The sequence below is a fragment of the Dermacentor andersoni genome, chromosome 5, assembly GCF_023375885.2.
Source record: "Dermacentor andersoni chromosome 5, qqDerAnde1_hic_scaffold, whole genome shotgun sequence".
Taxonomy (NCBI): domain Eukaryota; kingdom Metazoa; phylum Arthropoda; class Arachnida; order Ixodida; family Ixodidae; genus Dermacentor; species Dermacentor andersoni.
In genome coordinates, this window is record NC_092818.1 from 28,415,769 (window position 1) to 28,443,293 (window position 27,525).

A 27,525-nucleotide genomic window follows, 5' to 3' on the forward strand; every position below is an offset into this window, starting at 1 on the left:
CTCAACGAGGCGCGTGTATATATAGGAAAGCTGGTCGCGCGCACGGGCTCATGCTCGGACTAACAGGTCGGCGAACGGGGTCGAATGTGCCGCGAGCACGTCCACGACGAGAGACGTAAAAGGATGCGGTAATCCAGGGCCGTGTGAATGCCTCTCGAATGCTGATAGAATAACTTGCGCGCATCCTGTGTGCGCGATCGCACATCCAAACTCTGTGCCTCGTCGCACTGTGCAGTTCAGGTTCATTTCCACCTACTTGTTTCGCCGAAGGACAACGTGCAACCTTTGTCAAAAGCGCACGGCCCCACTCCGCGCCTTCACCGCGCGCACACACAGGCTACGTGGAGCCCGTGTAGTTTTAACAAAGACTGTGCACATTTGTTTTGAGGAATCGCGTTGAAGCATTTGAGCAAATTGAGCTAGGTTCTGTGTTCCGAGGAGAGGACTACTTTTTGTGTTGCGCGTTTTCGTCGTGATCCGGTTGTAGCTGCAGTTGGGCAGTTTCGAAAATTCTTGCTCTGTGAGATACTCCGTAGGAGAGCGCTCCATATTAATCTGGATTGATTGAAGGGTCACCGAGATACGGCGAAATATTTGAGCTGCGCTATTAAATCGACCTACTGCAATGCCACAACAGCCACTCTTACTGTAAGACGAGTGAGCCAGAAGTAGTGCGCAAAAAATAAATAAAAATAAAATGCGGGGTCATTTCCACGTCGTCGTGAAGTCCCCGCACCAGCCAGTCGGGACGTCGTAGATCTCGGTGACAGCTGCTCGGACCTATTTTAAGTTGTAATTGGTAAAGATGGGCTGTACACGTTGTAATCTAAGAGAGCCAACGACCGAACTTGACAAGTTTAGAGAAACATCCACTGAGCCAGAGCGGCCGAAATTCGAACTTTGAATTCCGTGACGTCACGCTGACATACGTCATGCTGGCGTTTCGGCGCGAAGATTGGATCATTTTCTGTTCTGATAATCGAAATATTAAAGCAAAATAACCAAAATAGTTTCGAAGGAACACGGAATCAAACTAAACTAGCTGACTCAGCTAGTGTTTCTTTTTCATTGGCGTGCCTTCAACAGGCGCACGCCCAGAGCTCGGTACACGGGCGGGTTTGCCCTCCTCCCCCATAGAAACGCGGCCGTCACTTAAAGGCGGCGCCCCTGGTTTGGAAGATGGCGATAGGCAGAGCGACACGTGGGGCACTCTACGCGAAGAAAAGAAAGCTTTCGGCAGAGATGTGCCGTTGCTCATGAAACGAAGCTTTATCCTTAGTTAGGGGGGCTTCACCTTACTGTACGTCTTATTGAGGCGAAGCCTACTCTAACGACCCTCTGGGCTGCGCACGTACAGACATTTTCGAAACCGTGATCATGTTCTCACGTTGCCGGCCATCGCTTTTGAAAGGAAACAGCGCTGATGACGGGTCAAAACAAGGAGGCGCAAGAAAGTGCGCCGTCTGCCTGATCAGGTTACTGCAGGCCGTCGCTTGCAATGTACGATAGGCAAATTACCCGTGTGATCCTTTAAGAAATGGCAAATCATATCGGTGTTTAATGCCCAGCAGCAGCGCTCTCACACGAGTGTTCTTTTTTTCGGGGGTCTTGGCAATGTATAAGCACCAAGTTCCGCAATAGGACAACCTCGCGAGAACAGTATGGGAAAGGATGCTATGTGACGTCTTTTCACGGGTTCCACAGGTGCATGTTCTTCGTTATAGCGAGGTGTGACTTATAACAAGATAGGTTTTCGATTGTCGGAAGTGAAGGCCCTGCAGCTAGGAGCGGAGTACAGCAGCTCTGGGACGCCGGTCACGATTCTTCTTCCATTTTTTTTTTCCGTTGTATAAATACAGCTTGTAATGATAGTTGTGCAAAATACCAGTGTATTCGTGTTGAAGTGCGTTCATTCACTACTGCAATCACTGGCCGTAAAAGCTGCCACCGACTGCTACGCACTCGAGCGATCTCGTATATACTGTTTGAAACAGGTTACGTGCGGCGAGCGTCGACGCCAAGGTTGGTCATAGCCCAAAGAAGGCCGACAAGCGGCAGCGTGGCCAATTAGGTTTGCTCATGTGCAGGAGTCAGCGAGTGACCCTATATTGCCGTGTGCCAGTCTGTTTCTGCGATTAATTCTGCCCGTACGGTTGCTCAAAAAACTTCGGTGACTTAATTCGTAGCTGCTGAAGGATTAGCAGCGGTGTCAGTCCTGTCCGTGTGCACGAGGCAAACTTCCGTTATTCTTGGCTGCCGATACGCAGGGGTACCAAACCAGCGATGCTTTTTTCTTCCCCCTCATAGATGTGTTAGGCCTTTTAGTTAGAGCTATCTCCTTTCTCGCCGTCTCGCAGATGCCATCAGCGAGAGCAACCCGCGCGTCATAGACGACTCGCGTGCCCGGAAGTTGGCCAGCGACCTCAAGCGGTGCACCTACTACGAGACGTGCGCCACGTACGGGTTCAACGTCGAGAGGGTGTTCCAGGACGGTGAGTGCCGTCTCCGCCTTTTACGTGTTCCCCCGTGCATTGCACGTGGCTCAGCCCGTCGCATGGTGTGCGCGCGCATTTCTTGTGCTTAGGGGAACAATGCAGAGTCCCCTAACTTGTGGCCGCCGTCACAAATTCGAAAGCACCTTTCTTAACGCGCGCATGTGCGACTTTTTACGTGTTCGCGTGATCCAGATAGCTTTTATTTACGTCCTTTTGAATGTTGCAGCCATGCGGTAAAGTGACGAGTGAAGCTCTCAGTTACATGGCTTTATTGCAGTAGAGCGGCAACCGAAGCGTCAGTGCTCGTGATCACCCGTGGCCATCGCGGTGGTGACGCGCTCCCCGATTTCGGCAGGGTTCTGTTCGTGTCTCAAAACAACCCGCCCTTTGGGAGGCGATCGAGAGCTTAATTCTTTCTCGTGTTTGCCATGCCCGTCGCGCATGCGTGAGTTGCTAGAGCAATCTGGGTACTGTTGCTAAGGGCTTTTGCTTTTCAAGAGCTGCCTTTTGCCTAGGTACTATGAAGGACGACGCGCTAGTGCGCAGCTTAGACCAACTGCAACGAAATTTCGGTCCGCGTAGTAAAGAAGCTTAGTTTAAGATAATGTAGGCTCCGTGCAAAATTTCTAGTTTAATATACGAGCGGAAGCGTCGCGAAAAGCTCGCAGAAATACAAAAATGATACTGATAAAAAGAAAAATAGCCGCCATTACCCCTCGCTGGAAATGACGTACGACCTAACGCGCGACTCCTTGGACATGACTTTCGGAGTCTTGGAGTCGACGCCGCAGAGTAGCGTAGATACCGTGGCCGCCACGGGTTGCCGCGACGAGCCTTCTCCCCGTCCTTTGAATTTATCTCCCCGCAGGGACATCGAGGCACCCACTCTATCTCGCCGTGCGAGACTCTGGCTACCGCGTGCTCTGATTGGTTTCGCTGGTTCTCTTCTCCGGGCGAGGTTACGCGATCCAGCGCGAGCACCCGGCGCCCGCGGCGCGCAAAAATATATCGCGGTCGCGGCTTGGTGGGACTAGCATAGCGATACCACCAGGCGCACGCTAGGCGTCTGCTTAAATTGCTGCTAGAAAAAGAAAAAAAAATGCATCATGTAACCGCACCAAAAAACAAGGGACAAAGAAGGAACACACAAGACAGGCGCGGAACTTCAACTCAGTTGAAGTTCCGCGCCTGTCTTGTGTGTTCCTTCTTTGTCCCTTGTTTTTTAGTGCGGTTACATGATGCATTCCATTAACGACCACCAACTAGCCCGCTTATCCCTGTTAAAAAAGAAAAAAAAAGCCAGCTATACTATTATCTGTCCTGCAGCTTTGCCAAGCTTGTTTCATTGTTATATACTCCTCATTTATAACTAATTTAGCCAAAGTGAAATTTAGTTGCAGTTGGCCTCTAAGCTTCAAAGGGTAGAGATTGTTGCTAGTCAGTGCTCTTCTTATTTTAAACTCTAAACTTCCTTACAAATGGCATCGCAGCGGCCAGTGCAGACTCTGCAATGGCGATTCAGCAGTTTTTTTTGTCATCGATGGTTGCACCACATCTCTGGGGCGCATGTAACGTAAGGCTCGACGCTTGCTTGCAGTGCACCTTTGGTGCTCGCTATTTGGCCGGCATGACTGCTGCCAGTGCCAGGCCCATCGATGACGGGTAGCACGCCCACTGTAAGGCTTAGCCCGTCGACGACCCGTATGCATTTGAAAATGGTATTAAGACACCTTTGGCCTAAAGGTGCAAATGGAGGCAAAATTTTAAATATAGCGATATTTCAAAGAAGGTATATTGAACACGCGAGTCGAACCGAGGACCTTGCAGTCATGAGCCCAATGCGTTTGGGTGGCGCCATGAAACGCGAACAGGGATCTACATTAGGGAGTATTTATCTGTCGTCGTGTAAACTTGCATAGCAGCTCGCTAGGCACAAGCGAATCGAAGCATGCCCTCGTCTGTGGTGCTTAGGTAAAGGCAGATTTAGATTTCGAGAAGCAAAATCCCCCAGGTTCCTCTCTCGCAACTGAGCAAGCGCACAAGTGTTGGGCAAACGCAAGAAACACGCTCTTGTGCTTGTTAGTCACGGCCTCGCCTTCATTATTGTAAAGACAACAACAAAGAAAATGACATTAATTATATCAGAAAGCAAAGCCCTCTGTCTTGATGAGAACAACCCTTTCTTATTACTGGCTGTGCTGCTGCTACTAACACTTTCTTCTGTCTAATTACCTAAACATTAATTAATAATGAGCTAATGTTTAAATATCTACAGAGGTTCCACAGCTACCTCAATTATCCACAAGAAAAGTAGGAAGATACGTATAAAGAAAGGGGTCCAACAAGGAGACACTATCCCTCCTCTCTAATGCTATTCACTGCGTGCTTGGAAGAAGTATTCAAGCTATTAAACTGGGACCGCTTAGGAGTGAGGATCAACGGCGAATATCTCGGCAACCTTGAATTTGCAGATGACATTGTCCTGTTCAGCAATACTGCAGATGAGTTAGAACAAATGATTGAGGACCTTAACAGAGAGAGTATAAGAGTGGGCTTGAAAATTAATATACAGAAGACAAAGATAATGATCAATAGCAGGGCAAGGGAACAAGTCAGGATCGCCAGTCAGTCCCAAGAGTCTGTGAAGGAGTGCGTTTACCTAGGTTAATTACTGACAGGGGACCCTGATCATGAGAAGGAAATTTAGAGAATATGGGTTGGAGCGCATGCGGCAGACATTGTAAGATCCTAACTGGAAGCTTATCATTATCATTAAGAAGAAAGATGTACAATTAGTGCATTCTACTGGTGTTGACATATGGGGCAGAAACTTAGAAACTGACAAAGAAGCTCGAAAAAGTGTTAAGAACCACGCAAAGACCGATGGAACGAAGTTTGCTAGGCATAACGTTAAGAGACTGAAAGAGAGCGGTTTGGATCAGAGCAAACGGGCATAGAAAATATTCTAATTGACATCAAGAGAAAGAAATTGAGCTGGGCAGGTCATGTAATGCATAGGTTAGACAACCAGTGGGCCATTAGGGTTACAGAATGACTGCCAAAAGAAAGGAAGCGCAGTCTAGGATGGCAAAAGACTAGGTGGGGTGATGAAATTAAGAAATTCACAGGCGCTAGTTGGAATCGGTTGGCACAGGACAGGGGTAATTGGGGATCGTAGGGAGAGGCCTTCGTCCTGCAGTGGACATAAAATAGGCTGATGATGATGATGATGAATGTTTAAAATTATGATGCCACAGCTTTTTCATTGTAGAAGACAATTGAAAACATAAATATTGTCTTCTGACTGCTGTCCTTAGCATGTTTTTTTTTTGTCATGTTTGGAGGACAGCCTGCAGTATTAAATAAAGGCCGCTTGACAGCTGGCCTGCACACCTCAAAAGTGCAGTGCTCTCAGACCTGCTGCGAATGGAGAGGGTCATAGTCACTCCTGTCGTTTACCCGTACCTTGTTGAATTTCCTCACAAACACTCCATGCCTGTCCATTCTGTCACATGGATATGTGACAGTGCGTGTACCATGACACGGCCGCTTAAGCTACGTAGCCAACAGGCTTCACATTGCCTTGAACTACGTGCACGTGACAGCCTGTGATAATAATGACGGTGTCTGCTGGAGCACAGTACGACTTTCACTCTGTTGTGCCACATAAAGCCAGCTGCTGACACAAGTATAGCAGCTGCTCTCTGGACAGGTGACAAGTCATACTTGTCCCATCCAAGTGAAGGGCATAGTTAGTATGGCACCATTCATGCTTGAGTCCTGCTTTCCTTCAAAATTTCATTTGTGTGGCTTATGCATGTTCTATGCACAAGCCACACAAATTTTTCTAATGTATATTTTTATGTATATCACAAGCAGAACAAACTACAACACTTCAGCAAGGCCACAGATCAGTGGACACCTTATTGAACTTGTACAACTCATTACAATGAGTGGAACTAAATGTGTAATACGGAGATTTACTGTTCCATTGTGAAAGGTTCTAATTCTTTCAGTAGTCATTGAACCTCGTGTCTGCCATTGCTTCTTGAATGTATATATGTTGTTTTTTATGGTTTTTCTGTGCGAAATACTGCCTACTTAGTTTAATGCGACTTCAGTACTATGTAGAAGTTTATTTCTGAAAAATTCGGACCCTAACTGCGACCTTCCTCTCCACCCACGTGCAGCATGCCAGAGGATTGTCCAGATGCGCATGGCCTCAGCATTGACGCCCAACAACTCCCGGCCGAGCACACCCGTTGGTGTCGGTGCAGGGAGAGCCACTGCCCACTTTGGCATTGCCAGCAATGGTTATGCCCGGGAGCAGCAGCCACAAAGTGCGGTTCCTACCTCCAATGCCACGGCAACACTGGTAAACAGCTACAACGCCCTCCATGGCGGTGCTGTCAACACGCCAACTACGAACATCAACCAGACCTCGCTTAAGGTGAGCCACAGCCAGTCCTGGTTCACAGAGCAAATGAGCCACGCGAAATCGTGTGACTTTGCTGAGTAAGACTTCGAGGGACATTTACATGACTCAATGCGCTGAGCTTATCAGATGCCTGTGCGTTATGACATCTTAAATGACCCCTCACCAGGTGTTGTTACGTGCGCTCTAAGGAGTGTTCTACCACAATAATTTTTCAAATTAGTTGATTAATAATAGCAGACATAGAGATATATCGAGTGTCGCGAACCCATGATTTCAGGAGGCAAGTGTCACCACCAACATAGACACTCTCTCCTCTTGCTACGCTGCAAGAGAAATTCCTTCCTAGGACTCTCCCATACCGGAGCCCGAAGATCACGTGACAGATACGTCATGGGCCCCGCCTTCTTTTTTTCCTCTCTCACTTGTTTGTTGAATGGTGCACTTCCAGTGACTGTTTCGTGTGCAAGCTGTTGCGTTTGTCACATTTTGTGCAGCAGACGATTTTGTACGCTCTGCATGAGCACAGCTGACCAGCGCTATACAGTCAGGGCCACAGCCACGAGCACTGAGGCAAATGCGAGGGGGATGAAGGGCACGACTGTGGCATTAGAACACGGCAGAGAATGGCAGGTAGTTTCGTTCTCTGGGTGCGCAACTACATGACATGGGAACAAGCAGATAAAATGGAAATGTACCGTATTTACCCGCGTATAACCCGCCCCTGCGTATAACCCGCACCCCTAACTTTGAACTCGGCGGAAAAAAAAAAAAAAAACTCGCGTATAACCCGCACGTTTACCTGAAAAAAAAAAATGAGTGCTAGAAAGATGCAACTCACACTCAGTGATCATTTCGTTTTCAGAACATTTATTCAAACGACCGCCACCACGTCACTGGTTATCCGATTCTTAATCGTCGCCGCTCTCACTATTGCCATCCGAAGCTTCATCGCCACTCTCAAAGACGTAGTCGTCCTCGGAACCATCCAAACTATTACTGATCGCACATTTTTTAAAGCTTTTCCACACCAAATCGGCCGGTATCGCTTTCCACGCATCCACGATCCACTGGCACAGCAATGGAATATCAGGCCTTCGCACGCGTCCCGTCGGTGTGAGGGCGTAAATGCCGTCGGCCATCCACTGGGCATACAGCCGCTTCACGTGTGCCTTGAACGGCTTGTTCAGGCACACGTCGAGTGGCTGTAGCATGGACGTCATGCCGCCAGGTATTATGACGAGGTCGGTGCTGGTCTCGGCAAGGCGAGCCTTCACCGCATCAGTGCAGTGGCCTCTGAAGGAATCTAGTACGAGCGTCGACCGGCGTGCCAGCAAGGCACCTGGTCTTCGCTCCCAGATTACTCGAAGCCAGTCACCGACTAGGCCACTGTTCATCCACGAATTTTCTTCCGCACGCACAACGATTCCTGGGGGCAGTGGAATGCTAGGTAGCGTCTTGCGTTTGAAAATGACATACGGGCGCAGTTTCGTGCCGTCAGCCAAAGCGCATAGCATGACTGTGCAGCGCAGCTTGGCATTTCCGCCGGTCAGCACGCTGACTGATTTGGAGCCCTTTTTTTCCATGGTCGTGTCCATCGGCATCTCAAAGTACACAGGTGTTTGATCAGCATTTCCCACCTGAGACAGCAAATAGCTGTGCTCCTTCCGAAGTGCGATCACATATCGTTGAAAGTTCAACAACTTTTCCTCGTAGGCTTCAGGAAGCCGCTGGCACATGGTTGTTCGCCGCCGCATAGAAAATCCATGTCTTCGCATGAAGCGCTGAAGCCATCCACGGCTTGCACGAAACTCACGTGGAATGTTCAATTCCCGGGCCAACTTCAGGGCTTCCATTTGCGCCATCTCAGTCGAAACAGCGTGGCCACGACTTCTCTGCTCCTCAATGAACTTCGCAAGCTGAGTCTCGAGGTGGGGGTACGCGCCAGTCTTCGGACCCCGAAACGCTCGCCTGTCCCGGTTCGTTGCTTCGAGACTCTCTTTTTTCTTCCTCCAGTCGCGAATGCACGACTCGTCGACGTCATGCTGTCTTGCAGCAGCTCTGTTGCCGATTTCTTCGGCAGCGGCTATAATCTTTAGCTTCTCTTTCGCTGTGAAACACTGCCGTCGAGTCGCACTCATGATGCCAAAACAAAGCAGGCAAACAGTGCAAACTGGGGTAAGTACACTAAACAGCGCCTAACGCGAGGCTCAACAATGCTGGCCTTTCGTTGGCCCTTCATCGGCTTGACAAGCGTCGATGACGATGGGGATGGCGGACTACACAGGGAGGCCGCCGCACATTGCGGTGAAGCCGACCCCCCCCCAAGGAAAAAATTCGCAGATAACCCGCACCCCCACTTTTTAAACGCGTTTTTTCACATTTTGGTGCGGGTTATACGCGAATAAATACGGTATGTTTCTTCGTACTGTACGAGGTACAACAAAAACATGCACTTTCACTTTTTATGTTTCATTATTTCTATAAACTTTATTTCATCTACTGAGGCAACAAATAAAACCAAATAACTGATGTTGCCTTGAACAATTCTCGAGGTCACATGTCAATGTGAGTGATGTCACAGTACTGCCATGTACGTGGGTGCATTTGTGTGATTGACGTCCACTCTCCGGTTGGGTGAATACGGTGCCCACGAGGAGGAGGACAAACGTCGTTTGGTTTGAAAATTAGGCACTTTCAGTGGTGCATTGGGATGTACATAGCAGACACGATCGTTAGCGTGCATTGTATGCACTGCGCTTGTCAGCTCAAGATGGCCAGATTTGGTGAAGGGCCCTTTAATGCACATGTGTCTTCATTGCATCTGTAGTGGCAGGAAGAATGGGACAGCTTTACTTTTGAATGCAGTGTTGAATATATTCCTCGTGTAGCTTCAAGTTGAACTGGCTCTAAAATTTATACTGAACATTTGACTGCACTAACATTGATATATTAATCTTCCATTGGCTTTCATGCCACCGTATCATGACTTCTTTCGAGAGTATGTATGCCCTCAGAATGCTATTACACAGCCATTAATAAAATTAGTTGCGAGTTGGTGCTCTGTGGATTTCTTCTTTTCCTTTGCTAAGCTTGTGTGCCACGAACATTGATGTCCTTGTTTCTCCTTTCCTTTCATGGCCTTTGCAACTACACCCTTGCCATCAGTGCTCTTGACCTAACCCTTAAAGAAGATTACTATTTCCCTCAAAATTTGTACGAGCACAGTCATACGAAAAGTTAATTTGTTTAATTGACCTTCACTGGGATCTCTTGAAAGTTTATTGCTGGGAGGCTCATTGTCAGGAAGGGTTAGGCGTCTCTCCAGCTCAGTTTCTTCTGATGTAAAGGAAATCGACTTGAGCTGTCTATCGAATGCCTACGTTCCTTTGCCATGCATTTTCTTGCCAAGATTTCTCAGCCAGTTGTCTTATCTCGAAATGTAATGTGCTTGCACATCATAACTGTGTTCTAAAAATGATTTAGGCTAAAGTTATTAATATTTAAGACTAAATAGCCTATTATAAAGAGTAAATCTGCAATTAAAATGACAACCAAAGCATGTAGTGCAGTTAGGGGATGGTTAGGCAGCTGTCACACTCCACCCTCCAAGGGCACAGGACAGAGCGAAATCAGTTTTCCTGTGGAATAGTCATTAAGCACATGAGCCCAGTGGCAGAAAGCACTCCAGGAATGCAAGAGTTGAAGATATTTGTTCACCCTCAAATCTGTCCTGCTGTTTTGCTTTGAGTGGTAACAACAGAACTGCTATGGCTAATTACTTTGTGCAGTAGGAAAGGCTTTTGCTGTTCACATGCAGTTCTGCATCATGAAGTGGCAATAAACCAGTGCAGAAACTTTTTGTACGGTGGTGCTATGTGTGACGTGTTTCCTCGATTGTGTTAAAATACTTAAAATACTTAAAAAATGGTGTTAAAAATACTTGAACTGTCTCACTCCTCCCACCTTTCTCCTAGTGTTTTGAGCAGTGTGAGAGGGAGCACATGGCAGACAGCCTCAAACCCAACTTATGTTAGTACTAACATGCAATCAATTACTGTGAAAATTAAAGCGGAAGATAAAAGGGCCCCTTAAACCACTCTGAGCTAGAAAACTTGTTATATAGTGGCAGGTGTGTACCAGTCTACAATGAATGTACAGCCACCACAAGGATTTCTTCAAATGACGCCGAAATGGCAAAGCTGCAGGAATTTTATCAATGGCTACATGGCTGCCGAGGTTTCTAGCTTGTCTTTGCTAACCCCCTCACAGGTGCTCACTCCTCCTTTCCGCGTACCCTCAACAGCTCCATCAAGTGCAGCAAAAGCTACAGGTTGCATCAGCATGCCAGAAAACTTCCATTGTCCACTCCTAATCACATGGTGGTGACTGAACGGAAGCTTCAGGGAAGGATCAGTGACATTTCCAGCGACAATTCACTTTCCATATTTATTTCACACACACGCATGCGGGCATTGTTGTGCACAAGGTGAGGCGTAAGGGAGGAGTGATTAACCACTGTGGCATGCGTGCACGTTTCATAGGGAGCATGGTAAATTTCCATGATGTCATGCGCGGCGGTGCACGTGAGGGCCGTCCGAGGAGAACGGAGGCTTTTCGCGGGCACAGAAGAAGAGGCTGCACACAGAGGTGAAATCCAGGTTGGTAGGCTAGTAGTGCTTTTGCACTAAAACAGCCCACTGTGCTGGAAAGCTCATTGATATTCGTCCAGTGCATATCTCACTTTGGCTTACTTAAACTCGGCACCCGTAAGGAAAGGCTGGCTCTCCCGTAATTGATAGTAAATGTAAGCATGATATGGCAACCAGCAAAGCAGATTGGTTGAATATGGTAGTAGCCACATTCTTAAAATGGGTGTACAGCACATTTGCAACAGCACACAACACAGCACCATGCCATACTGTGCATTGGTCTATATGGACACTGCCCAGCTAGAACAAGAAAACCGGCTCAAGGAGGCACGACAGGCAACGAAGGATGCCAGGGAGACAGCAGAGCGTACTTCCCAGCTAGAAAATCACCTGAAGGAGGTGCCATGCAGCATGGCGCCATCTCTCAAGGCAATGCAAAACCTGTGCCACATAACTCGCGGACCGCTGGCGTTCAAAAGAGCACAGGCAACCCTGTCTGAGAACCAAAAGATGGCAATGTATGGTGGCCTGTATCTGCCTTTCTAGCGTTGCTATTGGAAATGAGAAATAAAACTTCAGTGTACTAGAAGTTACAGCTTACTTGAGTGATATTGTGAACAAACATTAGGAAGAACTTGGAAGCAGTATTTCTTGTAACTTGTTTTTGGGCAGTAACTAGCGTATGTAATGCACTCTTGTACAAAGGGTTGGGCACCAGAGACTACATTTTCTTACGTTTTGACTGGTTGCTTGGATGATCTCATTTTGTTCTCGCAACTTGCCCAGATGTACTCATTTGAGTGCCTGGATAATGACTCTGGCTTTTGCCTCAAGGTCACTGGAAGGTCGCTGACAATGGGAGCTAAAAGCATTTCATGCTTAAAATCTCAGTTGTAATGGTATTGTCACACGAAGCCAGAAGACAGTCAAGCCAACGAAACCATGAAGCAAATTAGCTGTTCTTTTAGTTGATGAGTAAAAAAGGGAAATTAAAGTAGACAAAAGGACAACTTGCCATTGGTGGAAGCTCATCCCACATCTAATTTCTCATGATACATGTGATGCAATATGAAGTGAGCTGCACTTGCAGTTGTGCCTTAGTCGACTTTGTTTTGGGTGCTTGTGTATGGATAATAGATCTAGCTGTGTAATTGATCACTTTGTTCTTCTTGCTTGTAATGTTGCTGTGTCATGTGCATAGATAGCCTTTTATCTTGCTGCCGTTGGCACTGCCATTATGAGGTTTGAATTTGCTAACTGAGGCATGGTAAATGTACAACAAAACACAAATACATGAGGGACGTCTGGATCCTTAGCATCACGTTTATGTATGTATCAATACATAAACAATAATAGGTGCGTGTTTAGATAAAATAGCTATGAAATTTTTTTCATTAATGCAGGTAGCACACATCTTGTATTCCAATTGCATCTTTGACACAAAACTACAACTTTGCAACTTGTAATACAGTTCTTCGTAATAATGTTTCTGTATAACAAAAGATCACCAATGATAATGATACTCCCTAATGCGAATATTGAGTACACTTGTTTAGGTGTTTTAAATTTGCGATATATTGGGGCAAAAAATCTGATTCCGAACGCCAGGGTCCTGTTGGTGGCAGCGCTGAGCCTCTGCTCGGGCAGCTTGTTTAGCAGCAGTGGTAGATGAAGCATTACCACCGGTTGCATCACTCATTGTTCAGAAAGAAAGCATGAACACGGGAACACGGGGCGAGCGCATAGCGCATTCTCTAGCGGCGCTTTGTTTGCACGCTAGCCGCATGTCTGGTTGCCGCTGTGGAGGGCGTCTAGTGCAGCACTTCACTTTTCTCCTCACCCTTTCACCATACTCTCCTCATCCGCTTTCCCTCCTCGCTCTCTCATCACCATCGCAGTCTTTCGTCGCTTGCTGCCCCCACATTCGCTCTTTCATCCTCTGGTGTGCTCATTCCCTCAGTTGCACCGAGGGACGCCGACGCGCAACACAGGAACGGGTGCCTCAGAGCTGCTCTATAAAAAGCTTTACATTGCTTTACCGGGACAGGAAGACTGATCCACAAAGTACAACCAATGCTAGATAGCTGCCTTTTCCCACATACATATTTTACTAGTGGCTGCAAGAAATTACCAGCTTTCTTGCCTCATATTCGAAACTGGGAAGACATAAAAACTGAACGGTGAAGTGCATGAGTTCCTCTTGTCTTTCAATCTGCTGCAGTAGCTCAGTGGCTATGGCTCGTAGCTGCTAAGCTCAAGGGCGCGGTTTTTGATCCCGGCTGTGGTGGCCGCATTTCTTTGGAAGTGAAATACAAAAACACACTTGTGCACTTGGATTTCAGTGCACATAAAAATTGCCAGGTGGTCCAAACTAATCCAGAGTCCAAAATCGACACTACGGCATGCCTGATAATCGGGTTGTGGTTTTGGCATGTAAAATTCCAGAATTTAATTTGGGTGCCTCTTTCTCGCAGGAGAGCCACCTGCGCCAGATCCGCGACTGCATCACTGCGGGCACCTCGGTACAGAGAGAGATCCAGAAGTTCGAGAAGAGTGGCACTCCAACCACGGCCCCACTGCAGGCTTCGGAAGCCATGCCGCCCCCATCGGCGGCCAGTGGTAACAACCGGGACCGCCCGGAGTTTGTGACGCCTTGCTCGACACCAACGACGGCACGCAAAACTCGCCGAAGGTCCAACTTGTTCACGGTGCGTGGAATGCTTGAGCAGAAGCTTGGTCGCTTGTCAATCACTAAGCCCAAACAATCTGCCTTCCTGTTTTGTTTTCTCTTTTTTTTTTCATTCTATGGAGGGTCAGCGAGCACAGCTTTTGATTTCTCATTCCTGCCATGAGGCTCGTGGGCTCTGGAATTCTGCTGCTATAAACGCAAAGTCGTGGGTTTGACTCCTGGTCGTGGCAGCTGCATTCCGATGGGAATAGAATGCAATAATGGGCACATATTTTAATTTAGATCCATGCTGAAGAACCATAACTGGCCAAATAATCTGAAGCTTGACCCCGTGGCCCCCACACCGCCAACTTTGGAAGTGAAACTCTATGATTTGTTTACTTTTTTATTATTTCTAAAATGTCTGCATGTTCGAATTGCACTGGTGCATGAGGCAAAGCTTTTATTTCTTTGTTTACATTTTTTTTATCGTAAAAGGTGTAACTGTTGACCTAGAGGTTGCATATAGTCAGATTATGGTGCAGTACAAAGTGTTTAGGTTACAGAGTTGTCCTGTATTCCACTATATTACTGCTGATTGTTTGCTATAATTATGTTGTTCAAAACACTTGTGGGCGATTTTATATGGTGCACGTGAGTGCATGCCCTTCCTCTGTGACAGTGAAAGATTAGCAGCGATGTTAGAATAAGTGTAAATAAAGTAAAACTAGCCCTGAAGCATGCTGCCATCGTCACTGTGTGATTGGTTCTGTTCTCCATGCAGCCCTTGAAGAAAGCAGATGAAGAGAAGAGGCTTCGCAATGGGGAGATGGGAAGTGGCCGAGTGATTCCTGTGCGGCAGGTAGGTGGACACAACTCGTCAGGTCACCGGGGCTAGTACTATATAAACCGCTTTCATAATTTGCAACTGCGCTTCACTGCAGTGCACAATTGCCCAACTAATTAATGGCATCACGAGTAATCGTTCCAATGGAGGCAGTGTCAGCAGCACATGCTGAGATTTGTCTATTGCGTGTGGTTTCATCATGAGAGCCACATCTACACTTTTCCATGCCATAATACAAGCACACTGAACTTGTATATGCTGTTTGTAAAAATGACTGTGCTGCCATTAGTTGGGCAGACTGTCTTGCAGGAAGGTTAACTTTACAATTATGAAAAGGGTTTATTGAATTGTCTCGTGAGGGCACTAACGAATAAAAGGAGATCTGTCAAAGTAAAGTGAAAGTGAAAGAAAAAAAGGCTCGGACTGCATGGACTTTTTACTCCTAGCTTTCTGTGCTGATTTCACATACTGTTGCTGGTATTGTGGCTCGAACGTCTTTATAACGAAGTGCTTGGTGGGGCCTCTGACATCGTTCGTTATACAGGTCACTTCGTTGTAAAGGCCGTACACAGCACAGCCTCACAGTGGAAATGGGAGAAAGTTATTTAATCATTATACAGGTCATTTTGTTGTAGAGGCACTTGACTGTACCTGTACGTCTTTGCTTCTATTATGCAGCCTTACATGGCCTCCATTGCGAGTTTTGGTTTTCAGGGTCACGGACTCAGTTTACTGTTTCATGAGAGATGTAAAGCTGGGTGACTTGGCAATTTGGGGATCCCTAATTCAGCTTCATAATTGAAAGCTGGTAATTGAGTTCACAATTGAGAACTTTAGAAATAAGAGCCGAGGCTAAAGGGCAAGTTACAATCCAGTGCAGTGCGGATGCACGCCACACGTGACGCAGTACCGCTTTGCTGGTGGAAAGTGCACGCTCATGTAGTCTAGCGTCGGTGCAGTCAGCGCGCTTTGGCACGGTCAACGCGGGTATAGAACATGTCCTATCTCACGCCAAAGCTGTCAGACCAGAGTGCATTGTGCGCTAGCTTGGCTGGCCGGCAATCTGCAGGCTTACTGTTCGGGTGCACAGAGGAGAGCATCTTGAGTTTGCGCCTTCGCCAAACAAAAAGTGCTCGCACGCCGCACACTCGTGCACGTGAGCTGCAGCAACAGCTGATCGTTGTGCTGTTGCAGGACATGTTTAATGCACCGAACTACACAGATCGCAAATCATTTTATCCTCTCATCTTACTTATGTCGCAAACTCCCCCAACTTCCTTAACCCTGTTCATAACCAAGTATGTACAGTACTGTTACTTTTCGCCTGTTCTGGGGCCTGAGCAGCTGTGGCATTCTGCTGCTGAACAAAACGTTGTGGGTTCGATTCCTCGTCTGAGTGCTCACACTCTGGCATTGGCAGAGCCCAGTGTGGTAACCATGCGTACATTGGCATGTTGGGCTGCATGAAGGAGCCTTGGGCCCTCGACTGGGACACCTCCTCTCATTGCTCGAGTGTTTCTCTGGAATGGCAGGTATTGAGTTCAGTCACTGCAAAGTTAAGTAGAGGCGTGTACATAGATTTTCTTTTTTCGGTGATTGTTTTATCACCAGCTCACTACTGTTACAAAGTCATTGCTTGGCGCAAGATACACCTGCACGCATTGAGAAGGAGAACCGAGGCGCCTGATTTTTGTTGATCACACTCATGTGAAGCCCACAGATAATGAAGCCAAGGAACGCATTACAGGAAGTTATTTGTTGTTTTAATTGAAGCATACAAATGATAAAGGGAAATGAGACGACGGAAAAAATGTAAGACAGAACTTTGTCGAATGTTGTGATCAATTCTACAGTTGAAATTCGATTTAACAAAGTAATACTCTCGCTCGTATTATTTTGTTAAATTAGGAAGTTCGTAAAATTGAGAAAGGGATTTTTAGGCCCTTCAAAATCTGAAATTGTAACGTCACTACACTCAAAAGCTTCCGCAGCCTTGTGTTTGCTACTGACCTTCGCATTTCTTGCTTACACTTGTGACAGCCTGAATTATGTCCGCCTTTTCTTCGAGGAAGAGCACTTTCCTTTTCTTACGGAGTTTTGCTGTAGTCGTGCACATTCTGGGACATACGTGAGCACCAGGAATTCTGCTGGAATGTAAGCTATGTCATGTATAAATAACCGATGTTCTTGACTTGTGAATCGGATTTGAACGACCGACGACTGCCTGCTGCTATTGTTGTGCTTTGTGTCTGAAGCTTGTTTTGCTGGGCACAAGCTCGTCCAATAAAGAGTTAAATTTTTTACTAGCGCTTTTGGCAGTTCTATTCTTCACCATCACTACAACGTTGCGATAGGATGTACCACCTTACCGTCGTTGCGGTGTTTTCAGATGCACTTTTGTCTTTTGCCGCCCACCCAGGGGTACCTGTACAAGAAGAGTCTCAAGGCCCTGAACAAGGAGTGGAAGAAGAAATACGTCACCCTGACGAGCGACGGGAGGCTCACCTACCACCCTAGTCTCCATGTGAGATGGCTTCCTTTAATGCAACTGCCCCTCTTTTACGAATGTGGCCGATATGCGAAGTGTTGCAGAAATAGGACCGTGTACACGTGACCCATACCGTGAAACCAGTGACTTTTTTACACTCAGTGTTGTGCAGAGGTAGCATGTTGCAGTGAGTCTAGTTTAATACCATGTTTGTGGGGCATTACTTAGCAGTTTTGTCCACAATAAATGTGAAGTCGTCGTCGGCAGTGGCAACGCAGCTCTCAAAACATAATTGTTCCACCACAAACAAACAGTGCTGCCATCTGTCATGGCTACAGCAAAAACAAGGGATTCATCTTGAATAAGTCGGTGGCATCATAGGAAGAATCGCGTATACGTACGTGATGCTCCTATTTCTGCAGTGCTCAGTATGTATACCACAAACAGGTTATTGCATCGTGCCTTTGTTTTGTTGGTCAGTCAGTGGTTTATACCATGCCCCTGAGTAGCAAAAGAATGTTTTCTCGAGCCAAGATCGAAATTTGTGACTTCTTGCTTGCGAGCCAAGTGTTCTAACCACTGAACCTTCGCAGCGTCGTTGAAGTGTTGGAATAATACGAATACATTATGCAGCCCAATACACATTTGGCGAGGCAAATATGTGTGCCACTTCATGCATGCTTTGTGAAGGACCAGCTTGCTCACCAGGAGATCGATTTTTGGTTTGCTTCTTTTGTAGGACTACATGGACGATGTGCATGGGAAGGAGATTCCCCTGATGCACACTACAGTCAAGATTCCAGGCCAGAAGCCCAGGGGTTCAAGGGCAGCTGGATCCACACCTCAGGTCAACGACTTGGCATCGGACGTGGGCACCCTATCCCTGGCTGGAGGTATGCATTTGGTTGCTCTCGACTTCTTTATCTGGTAAAACTGTTTGCTGGATGAAATTATCAATTTGTTGTGTTCTTGAGACGTGCATGTCAGCAACCTTGACAGCATGCTGGCCTCACTAGTGTCTGGCTGCATGAATGACGGTTAATATTGTTGTGGGTTTTGAATGGTTGAACTAATATAGCTGACATAGGTGCTGTGTAGAATCGTGTAGTAGACAGCGCATCTTTTTTTTCGATACTTCATTCGAAATATGGGCATGTAGCTATTCTTTCTCTCTCTCCAAGGATTTCTTCAGTTATGTTGAAACTGTTTGTTTTTGCAAATTTGAACTGTAGCTTAGACTTCGTGTGTATGAGCTTAGAGGATGCAAGAAACTACAGGAGGCACCCCCATGGGGCCAAGACACACCTGTGCAAGTATTCATCCTATGTTTCCTGACACTGCAAAAGCAACATGGACAGAGAGAAGAAAAACACTTCCTTTTTGTCCATGTTGCTTTCACATTGTTGCAAAAAACGCATGATTAGTCCTAACCAATTCACCCACCTTGCTCTAAGCGAATATTGTTGGTTACTTTGCAGGAAGGTGAAGCTTATCACCTTCTCCACCTTCGCAGCATAATGGTGCAAGTTATTAGTCAGAGAAATCTAAAAGTGTGTTCAAGGAAACTTTCTGCCTAAAGTTTGAATTTAAGCTGTTACATCCAGCTCAGGTTTATTGTCCCAACTTAAAAAAAAATATATGCGTTGACCACTGCCTTTCTTCTTTTTTTTTTTTCTTGAGGTGCTTAGCCTAGCTCATGGATCATCTTTAGTGTCATCTGATTTAGATCACAATGGGGCTTATTTGCCATGCATTGAAGCTGCAGCCACTGCTGTGCTGGGTTGTGCTGTCCTTGTCATGCAGGCCCGCTGTCATGTTTGCACCTTGCATGACCTGTGCATCACTATCCCTGCACAATGTTTGTATGTCTGTGTTTGCACCTGCATTCTTAAGTGTTTTGGGCCATGGCATCATCTGTGTTTTCATTGTTGTCCTGTGCCCTCTTTTCATAGACTGCTCCTTGAGCTTGTCTCCACTTTCTCTCCTACACATTTAACTCATGAGGTGTTGAGCAAATAGAGAAAAACACTAACTGAACTAACAACACTGCTTGCTTACATGTTTTAGGTAGCCATCTAGAGTGGCCAGTATGACCATTAATTTGATTTCTAGACGGGCAGTATGAGCAGCTTCGAAAGGGTGGCTGTTTTATTACTAACATGCTTATTTTTTCTACATTTGTGTAATACAGGCTCGTTATGTTTTGTGCAGTTCTCTGTATTCATCACTTCTGAAGCCACTTCTTGCCTTGCCTATTTTTCATAATGGCTTGTTTGCTCATTACCTGACTCTTTCTCAGCAACTGCTTTCCTTGTGACTAACAGGCTGAGTACAGTTTTCAGTACTGTTGTGGCTTTCCTATGCCAAGCAACTGTCTTTTGCCTTATGGTAATGTCAAATTGTCAAATGTCTTGTACATAGCCATTCAATAAGTAATCCACGTGTAAGCATCTGCCAATGATAGAGCAGGCAGATGTGGCAAGTAATTGTGGTAATGTAAGTCGGTACATAGCAGCTTTGAAAGTAATACTACTCCTCAGTGGGATGCTCTGATTTGTCTCAACTGAAAGCAGAACATCTCACTGAGGAGATTAGAGGTGTATGTTCGAGATAGTGTCAGATGTCTCGCACATGGCAACCTTTGGCTGCAGTCATTTTCTTTTTTCTTTAACAAATGCTCACCCCGTTGTCAGGCACGGACATAATATACAGACAGCCGTTTAGTCCTGATTCGTGGTTGCTTTGACGGATCTCCTCCCCAGCCATCCTTCGTGGCTGCAGTCTTACAGAAAACTGTAGCTTTCAAGGAACTCTGTCCTGCAAGGATTTTGTTGTGAAACTGCGTGCTTGAGAGGTTAAGATGTTACAGTTCGCAAAGTGAAGATAAGATGGGGAAGTGTCTTGTCTGTGCACACCACCTTCGTTATTGAGAGAGTTTGACTGAAACCAGAGTTCGTGGCTTTCAAGAGGTTGCAGCGTTTCAACCGATACACTTTGGCATATTTTTGTCATTTAAATGGCTTATAGCAGAGTTTCTTGCTCGCAATTTTTGATGATGTAACACCTGTCTAGCTTCCACTGAGATTAAAGTTTGGGCTGGTGTAATGCGACAGACGCAGATGTCACTGTTGAATTTCCTAGCTTAGGTAAAAAGTTTCTGACAGGCTTCATATTTGGTTTCAAAGGATTGTGTGCATGTTACTTTTTCTTGGCTGTGCTTTCCCATAAAGAGCAGCACAAAATGAATGGGGAAGCCAAAGAATAGGGATGGTACAGAAGAGAGCCTCTGGAAGGGTGTTGTCTTGTCTCGGATAGATGGCATGTCAGGTGAAACAGTATGTCAGTTATGTTTTTGGCCTCTTTGATCTTTCTTTGGTCTCGTTCACCGTTGCAGTAGCTGATCCTTTTCATGAATATTGCTTTTCAATCATAGCTCTCTCCAGTTTCTCCAAAGTTCAGCCTTGAATTGATTTTTTTTAACATGGGGTCGAAAAATTCTGTATTTCAAGATATTTAAAGCAGTGCTAGTGGCGTTTACTGTTGGAGTCATTATGACATGATGAAGTGTGACCAGGAACATGTTCAGCACATATTTTTACATATTCCTTGTCTCTGTTAAAAGGCTTTTTAAATAAATTTGATAAACTGAAATATGTTTCTTGAATTGGTTGAGGACCCAAGGTGCCACCTTCCCTTGTTCTTTCATAGTTCCTTTGCATAAATTTCAATCCTCTGAGTATGTTTCTTGCATGCAATATTTTGATTTTTAAGGCGGTCTGTTTCTAATAAGATTTGCAGCGGGGATCACATTGATTAGCTTAAAAAGGGCTAGCACAACGTTGAGCTTTCAAGGCTGCTATGATCCATTTGCTTGCAGATAACATTTTAGGGGCAAAAGCAGTAATGAATAACTTATGTCATTCTGATACCAAACTTGTTTTTGTTCAGACTTCCCAGTGCATCTGTCTATTCATATTTAATTGCAGAGATTCAGGAATTCTGTGCTTTGCTTACTGCTCTTTGTATTACGTTATTTAATGGAATTCAGTAGCTAACTTGTTGCCCGCTACTTATTGACATAAGTACAGCATGGTATACCCATAAAGACAAAGGCAATGCCAGCCATTGTTATGGCTTTGCCTTTAACCCTTTCTATACTGAAATGAGAAAACGTCTAAAATATAGCTTTTACTTGCTGGTATCATTTGCGGTATCATTTACACAGTTTGTAGAAGATTGCACCCAGTCTGCATTGTTTTTCATCACCAATATTAGCTTGACTAAATGAGGGCTTCACTGCATACACAGAGTTCTTAACTTCGTATCATGCAACAATTGAGTACACAGTCTTTATTTAAATTTCTAGTCGGCACCAGGGAACCTTACGAAATAAAAATTACATGGTGCATTCAGGATAACTTACCTTATGAATATGCAGGGTTAATAGTGCCTACGCCTTTTAGCCTTAATTTTGTCAGGGGGCGTCCAAGCCAACATTAATCAAAACTCGACAGTAATTTAAAATTGATCTTGCTTGAAGATCCTGTGGCAGCATGTTCACCTCTTTGCAACTTTGATTAAAAAACTGGCGTGCTCCAATATGATGCGATAGTTAAAGAATTGTGTATGAAGCACCGACATAGATGCACTGAAAACTAGACTAGATGTTTACTGCAGCCTCCCTGTGCTGTTTAGGTGCTCTTCTAATGGACCTTTAAAGGAACACTAAAGGGCTACATTAAATCAATTTGGACTGGTGAACTATTCTATCTAGAGGTCTATTGGCATTTATTTGATGGAAAAAGAAAGGTTGCTTAGTGGTATATAAGATTGCCCAAGTTTATATTTCGGAATTTCACACCCAAACTGCTGTGCTGGAATGTCGTTGTGGCATCACCAATGTAAAATTATTTTCTCTTGTTTGAGCCATTTTTGTGCAGGCAAGGCTCTCGGAGTAGTCTTGATTGACCTTTGGTTATTTAATCTTGCAACTTAACCAGTCTCGAGTAGACTCGAAATTTACATCGTGAAAAATTGTTTTAGGAACTTCAGGGCTGTGTTGCCATACGCCTTTAGCTTTTGCATCTTCTCTGGCTTGCCAGGCCTCCAGTCGCTGGGACACTGTTACTTTTAGTATTCCAGAAGCATCTTAATTTATCGGTTTTTTAGTCTCCCTGAGGTCTCGACTAGCTCTGGGCATATCTGGATACTAGTACCACTGCAGAAGTGTGCTGAATAATATATGTATAAAAAAACCCAGATGAGGGCAAGAACATTGACACACACGCACAGCGCAACTTCTGTCACTCACTTTCCTACGCCTCTGTGTTCCTCCTTTACATTAGTGGCAGTAACAATACTGCCGGTACTAAGTTCTTGTGAAGCCCCGAAGCAGCCCACTGAACCTCGAAAGTAGCTAGACTTCAATGACCGGCTTGTGTTCAGAACAAAGACCGCTAGATGACCAGTCCAGTTTGTCATATCAATGTGGAAAGGGTTAAGCCAGACTGGCCACCTGTGTGGGTGGGTATAGCAGACTCTGCCATGTATAACCCTGAGCCATAGTTTCCTACAGCATGCTATGTCGAGAGAAGTGTGGTGCCATTATCTGTGGGAGTACTGGGATATGGATGGTGCAGTTTCCCTTGACCTAGACCTAGTGAGTGTAGGGTACGGTCGTGGTTACTTGGCCTAGCATGCTGTTATGGCTGCATATACGAAGCTTTCTTGGAATGAAGTACTCGTAAAAACTCCCGCTTTGCCCATAATTACGTTCTACACTAACGTTTAATCGCCTATTGTGCTCCTGAGAACGAGGTTGAAGGTTGTTTGATTGCGGGCCACGGTGGCTGCACTCTTGATTTGGACAGACTACAAAAATACTCGCGTACATATTTAGCTTCACATCAAAGCACCCCAGGTGGTCAGAGTTAATGCGTAGCCCTCTACCATGGGAGGCTGTCTCTCATGTCCCCAGTGTTGCTTTGATAACATAGTAGAACAGAGAAGACAGCATTCTACTTGCTGTACTAGGTAGAGACTGAGCCATTGTGACAGATTGAACACTGGCATAGAATAGCAAGACACCAACCGCAGAAATAAAAGTTTGAAAAAGAAACAAACTGTGTTTCGGCTCCTGTGGGGAAGCCTTGTTTACCATCTGGTCACCAGTTGCTTCTTAAGGGTGTCCTGGCCCTCCGACGAACACGCCACTCAGAAAGCACCCCTTCCCAGCATTCCCATGCATGCAGCAGCACCACTTTTCCCCTCTAGGCAGTTGCTAAGCAACCATGCCCCTAGCCACCGGGTGGAGCGGTTTGCTAACCACACCCGTGGCCAAGCCGCAGTAACTGACCTGTGCTTGCCCTTGCGCTGTGCGGGGGTGCCACACCCCGCTGGCTGTCGAAACACAGGCATACCTTACTTCAAGTATAAGGAGCCCCGCGAGCGAGACTGCCTGGCCAGCTTTGACCCATCTGCTGATGCTCAGCACAGCAATGCTTTCTTCTCAGGTAGGCTTCCTCCCCTTTCCCTCACTCGCACATTCCCGTGCCGCCGCTGTGCTTGCCTGTGTTGTGTTGTCTCGTGTACTTGGCGTGCGCTTGTGCTCGCATGATGCGCTTACCCCTGTCACGCTTGGATTTGCCTACCTCGTGCACACTGGCTTGCTTGAAAAGAAGCATCGACAATTGCCGCTATTTGTTTTTAATGCCCCTGCTTTGCGTGCGCCTGCCACACTCAGTCACTGTGACGTTCTACTGAGGAGCAGAAGGTTGCAGGCTCGATTCCTGTGTGCCGTGGTGGCCACGTCCTGCGGGGAGCAGAGCGCAAGGGACATGAGCTTTGTGTGCAGTACACAGAAGAACCTCAAGTGGTCAAAATTGACCTGGAGCTTTTGATCGTCATCTCCTATAAATAGTACCAGTGCTGCTTTGGGACATTAAACCATTAATTATAACATTAATTGATCGATAAATTGTTTATCAATCAATCAATCAATCAATCAATCAATCAATCAATCAAATATTACTACACTATCATTTTCATACATTTACAAGGCACTGGTTTTGCAAAAATGGCAAACTTATACGTAGTTTGGGAAAGCAACTTGTAGAATACTTATTATGCACAATGTGCGACATTTGTACTGGTGCAGTCTGCCACTCCATGTGAGCGATTTACTGCTGTAGAAACCCACAAGTTGGAGGAAGCAATATACATTGGAAAAGAGAACAGTGGACGTGTGAGAATAGTAGTAATATTTAGATTGAATTATTGAATTGAATGCAAATTCAATAGTGGCAGGCTCAAATTAAATAAAATGTAAAAAACCATTCAGTTTTTATATATTGAACATTTGTGGCCCTTACTAAAAAGCACTGTTCACATCCTTGTATTTAAAATGCAGCACATCTTGAAGCACACCCTATCGAAGTACAAATGAAGCATAATAAACAATTTGTTCTGTACTTGGGACTCTTTGGAGCATACGTGGCTAGGTAGGGGGTGGTGTATCTAGCAAGATCTAATCCAGTAGGCGTCTGCGTATGCCTACTAGACTAAAGCTGAAATATGCATTGATTGTGGGAATGGCAGAGTGAGTAAGGTGCTTTTCCTCTGCTTGGAATGCTTAAGGCAGATGGTGCCACTATTATATCTGGCGTTGTTACGATAGTGTGTTTAAGTAAATCCAGACAGAACACAAAGGTGCAGCATTGTCATGTAGTACCAAGCATTATCCACTGCCAAATGCCATGTCTCGCCTAAATTACAGTGAAAATGATTGCAGTTTAGCTGAAAAAGCCTGGCTCCCTCGGAAACAGTGTGAATCTTCAAGTTATAGTAACAGCAGCGGAAGAATTTTATACTGACCTGTACAGTACGCAGAGGAGTTGGGATATGTCCATTCGAAGCAGTAATGAACAGGATACAGAAACTCCTCCTTTAACTAGCGATGAGGTCAGAAGGGTCTTGGCAAGACATGAAACAAGAAAGAGCGGCAGGAGAAGATGGAATAACAGTCGATTTAATCAAAGATGGAGGAAATATGATACGTGGAAAACTGGCAGCTCTCTGTACGAAGTGTCTATTGACTGCAAGGGTCCCAGAAAGCCGGAAGAATGCAAACACTATACTAATCCACGAAAAGGGAGACTTTAAAGAATTGAAATATTATAGGCCCATTAGCTTACTCCCAGTGTTATATAAAACATTCACCAAGATAATCTGCAATAGAATTAGGGCAACACTGGACTTTAGCCAACCAAGGGTACAGGCAGGCTTCAGGAAGGGATGCTCTACAATGGATCACATCCATGTCATTAATCAGGTAAACGAGCCTCCATTAGCTTCTCTGTATGGCTTTCATAGATTATGAAAAGGCATTCGATTCAGTAGAGATACCAGCAGTCATAGAGCCATTATGTTATCAAGGAGTACAGACCGCTTAGCTAAATACCTTGGAAAATATATACGCAAATTCCACAGCTACCCTAATTCTACACAAGAAAAGTAAGAAGATACCTATAAAGAAAGGGGCCAGACAAGGAGACACAATCTCTCCAATGCTATTCACTGCGTGCTTGGAAGAAGTATTCAAGCTATTAAACTGGGAAGGCTTAGGAGTAAGAAACGACGGCAAATATTTCGGCAACCTTCGGTTTGCCGATGACATTATTCTATTCAGCAATTCTGCAGACGAGTTTTAACAAATGATTGAGGACCTTAACAGAGAGAATGTAAGAGTAGGGTTAAAGATTAACATGCAGAAGACAAAGAAAATGATGAACAACCAGGCAAGGCAGCAAGAGTTCAGGATCGCCAGTTAGCCTCCGGAGTCCATGAAGGAGTATGTTTACCTAGGTCAATTAATCACAGGGACCCCTGATAATGAAATAATAATGTAATTATGGGGTTTTATGTGCCAAAACCACTTTCTGATTATGAGGTACGCCGTAGTGGAGGACTCCGGAAATTTCGACCACCTGGGGATCTTTAACGTGCACCTAAGTCTAAGTACACGGCTGTTTTCGCATTTCGCCCCCATCGAAATCCGGCCGCCGTGGCCGGGATTCGATCCCGCTACCTCGTGCTCAGCAGCCCAACACCCCTGATAATGAGGAGGAAATTCATAGAATAAAAATGGGTTGGATCGCATACGGCAGACATTGTCAGCTCCTGACTGGAAGCTTACCATTATCATTGAAAAGGAAGGCATACAATCAGTGCATTCTACCGGTTGTGACATATGGGGCAGGGATTTAGAGACGTGACAAAGAAGCTCGAGAACAACTTAATGAGCGTGGAAAGAGTGATGGAATGAAGAATGTGAAGCATAACATTAAGGAGACACGAAGAGAGCTGTATGGATCGGAGAGCAAATGGGTATAGCTGATATTCTAATTGACATTACGAGAAATAAATGGAGCTGGGCAGGTCCTGCAATGCATAGGTTAGATAACCGGTGGACCATTAGGGTAACAGAATGGGTGCCAATGAAAGGGAAGTGCAGTCGAGGATGGAAGACTAGGTGGAGTGATGAAATTAAGAAATTCGTGGGCGCTAGCTGGAATCAGTTGGCACAGGAAAGGGTTAGTTGGAGATCATAGGGAGAAGCTTCCATCCCGCAGTGGATATACACATCAGTGTACTTTAGATGATGATGATGATAAAAATATTTGCAGTGGTGAATTTTGACTACTATTTGCTTAGAGGACCAAATCAAATAAGACAATATTCAATTCGTTATTTGAGTTTTAAATAATTGAACACTCCCAGAAAATAATAGTCCACTTAAAAATATGAATTAGTGGCCAGCAACTTGACGTATAAGAATATTTTATAACCTCTGATTCTCCAAATTAAGGGCTTTGTGCACAGGCTTGATGGAAATTCAACATCCTCTCTGATCCTCCACCTTGTGAACCCTTCACAGCAATGT

The 27,525-nt window shown here is 45.5% G+C and overlaps 1 protein-coding gene across 6 annotated transcripts in view; it reads left to right on the plus strand.

The window, feature by feature from the left end:
• The window catches only part of LOC126529991 (centaurin-gamma-1A-like), a 277,071-nt gene that overhangs the window by 228,635 nt on the left and 20,911 nt on the right, over window positions 1-27,525 (plus strand). For 5 of the 6 annotated variants that reach the window (XM_055070171.2, XM_055070172.1, XM_050177460.3 and 2 more), the window contains 7 exons: window positions 2,358-2,492; window positions 6,686-6,945; window positions 14,057-14,290; window positions 15,035-15,112; window positions 17,517-17,621; window positions 18,325-18,478; window positions 23,999-24,097. In XM_055070171.2, coding sequence (XP_054926146.1) covers window positions 2,358-2,492; window positions 6,686-6,945; window positions 14,057-14,290; window positions 15,035-15,112; window positions 17,517-17,621; window positions 18,325-18,478; window positions 23,999-24,097 — 1,065 coding nt within the window. The remainder of the gene's footprint in view (window positions 1-2,357; window positions 2,493-6,685; window positions 6,946-14,056; window positions 14,291-15,034; window positions 15,113-17,516; window positions 17,622-18,324; window positions 18,479-23,998; window positions 24,098-27,525) is intronic. The other variant, XM_050177461.2, reaches the window with a different exon arrangement.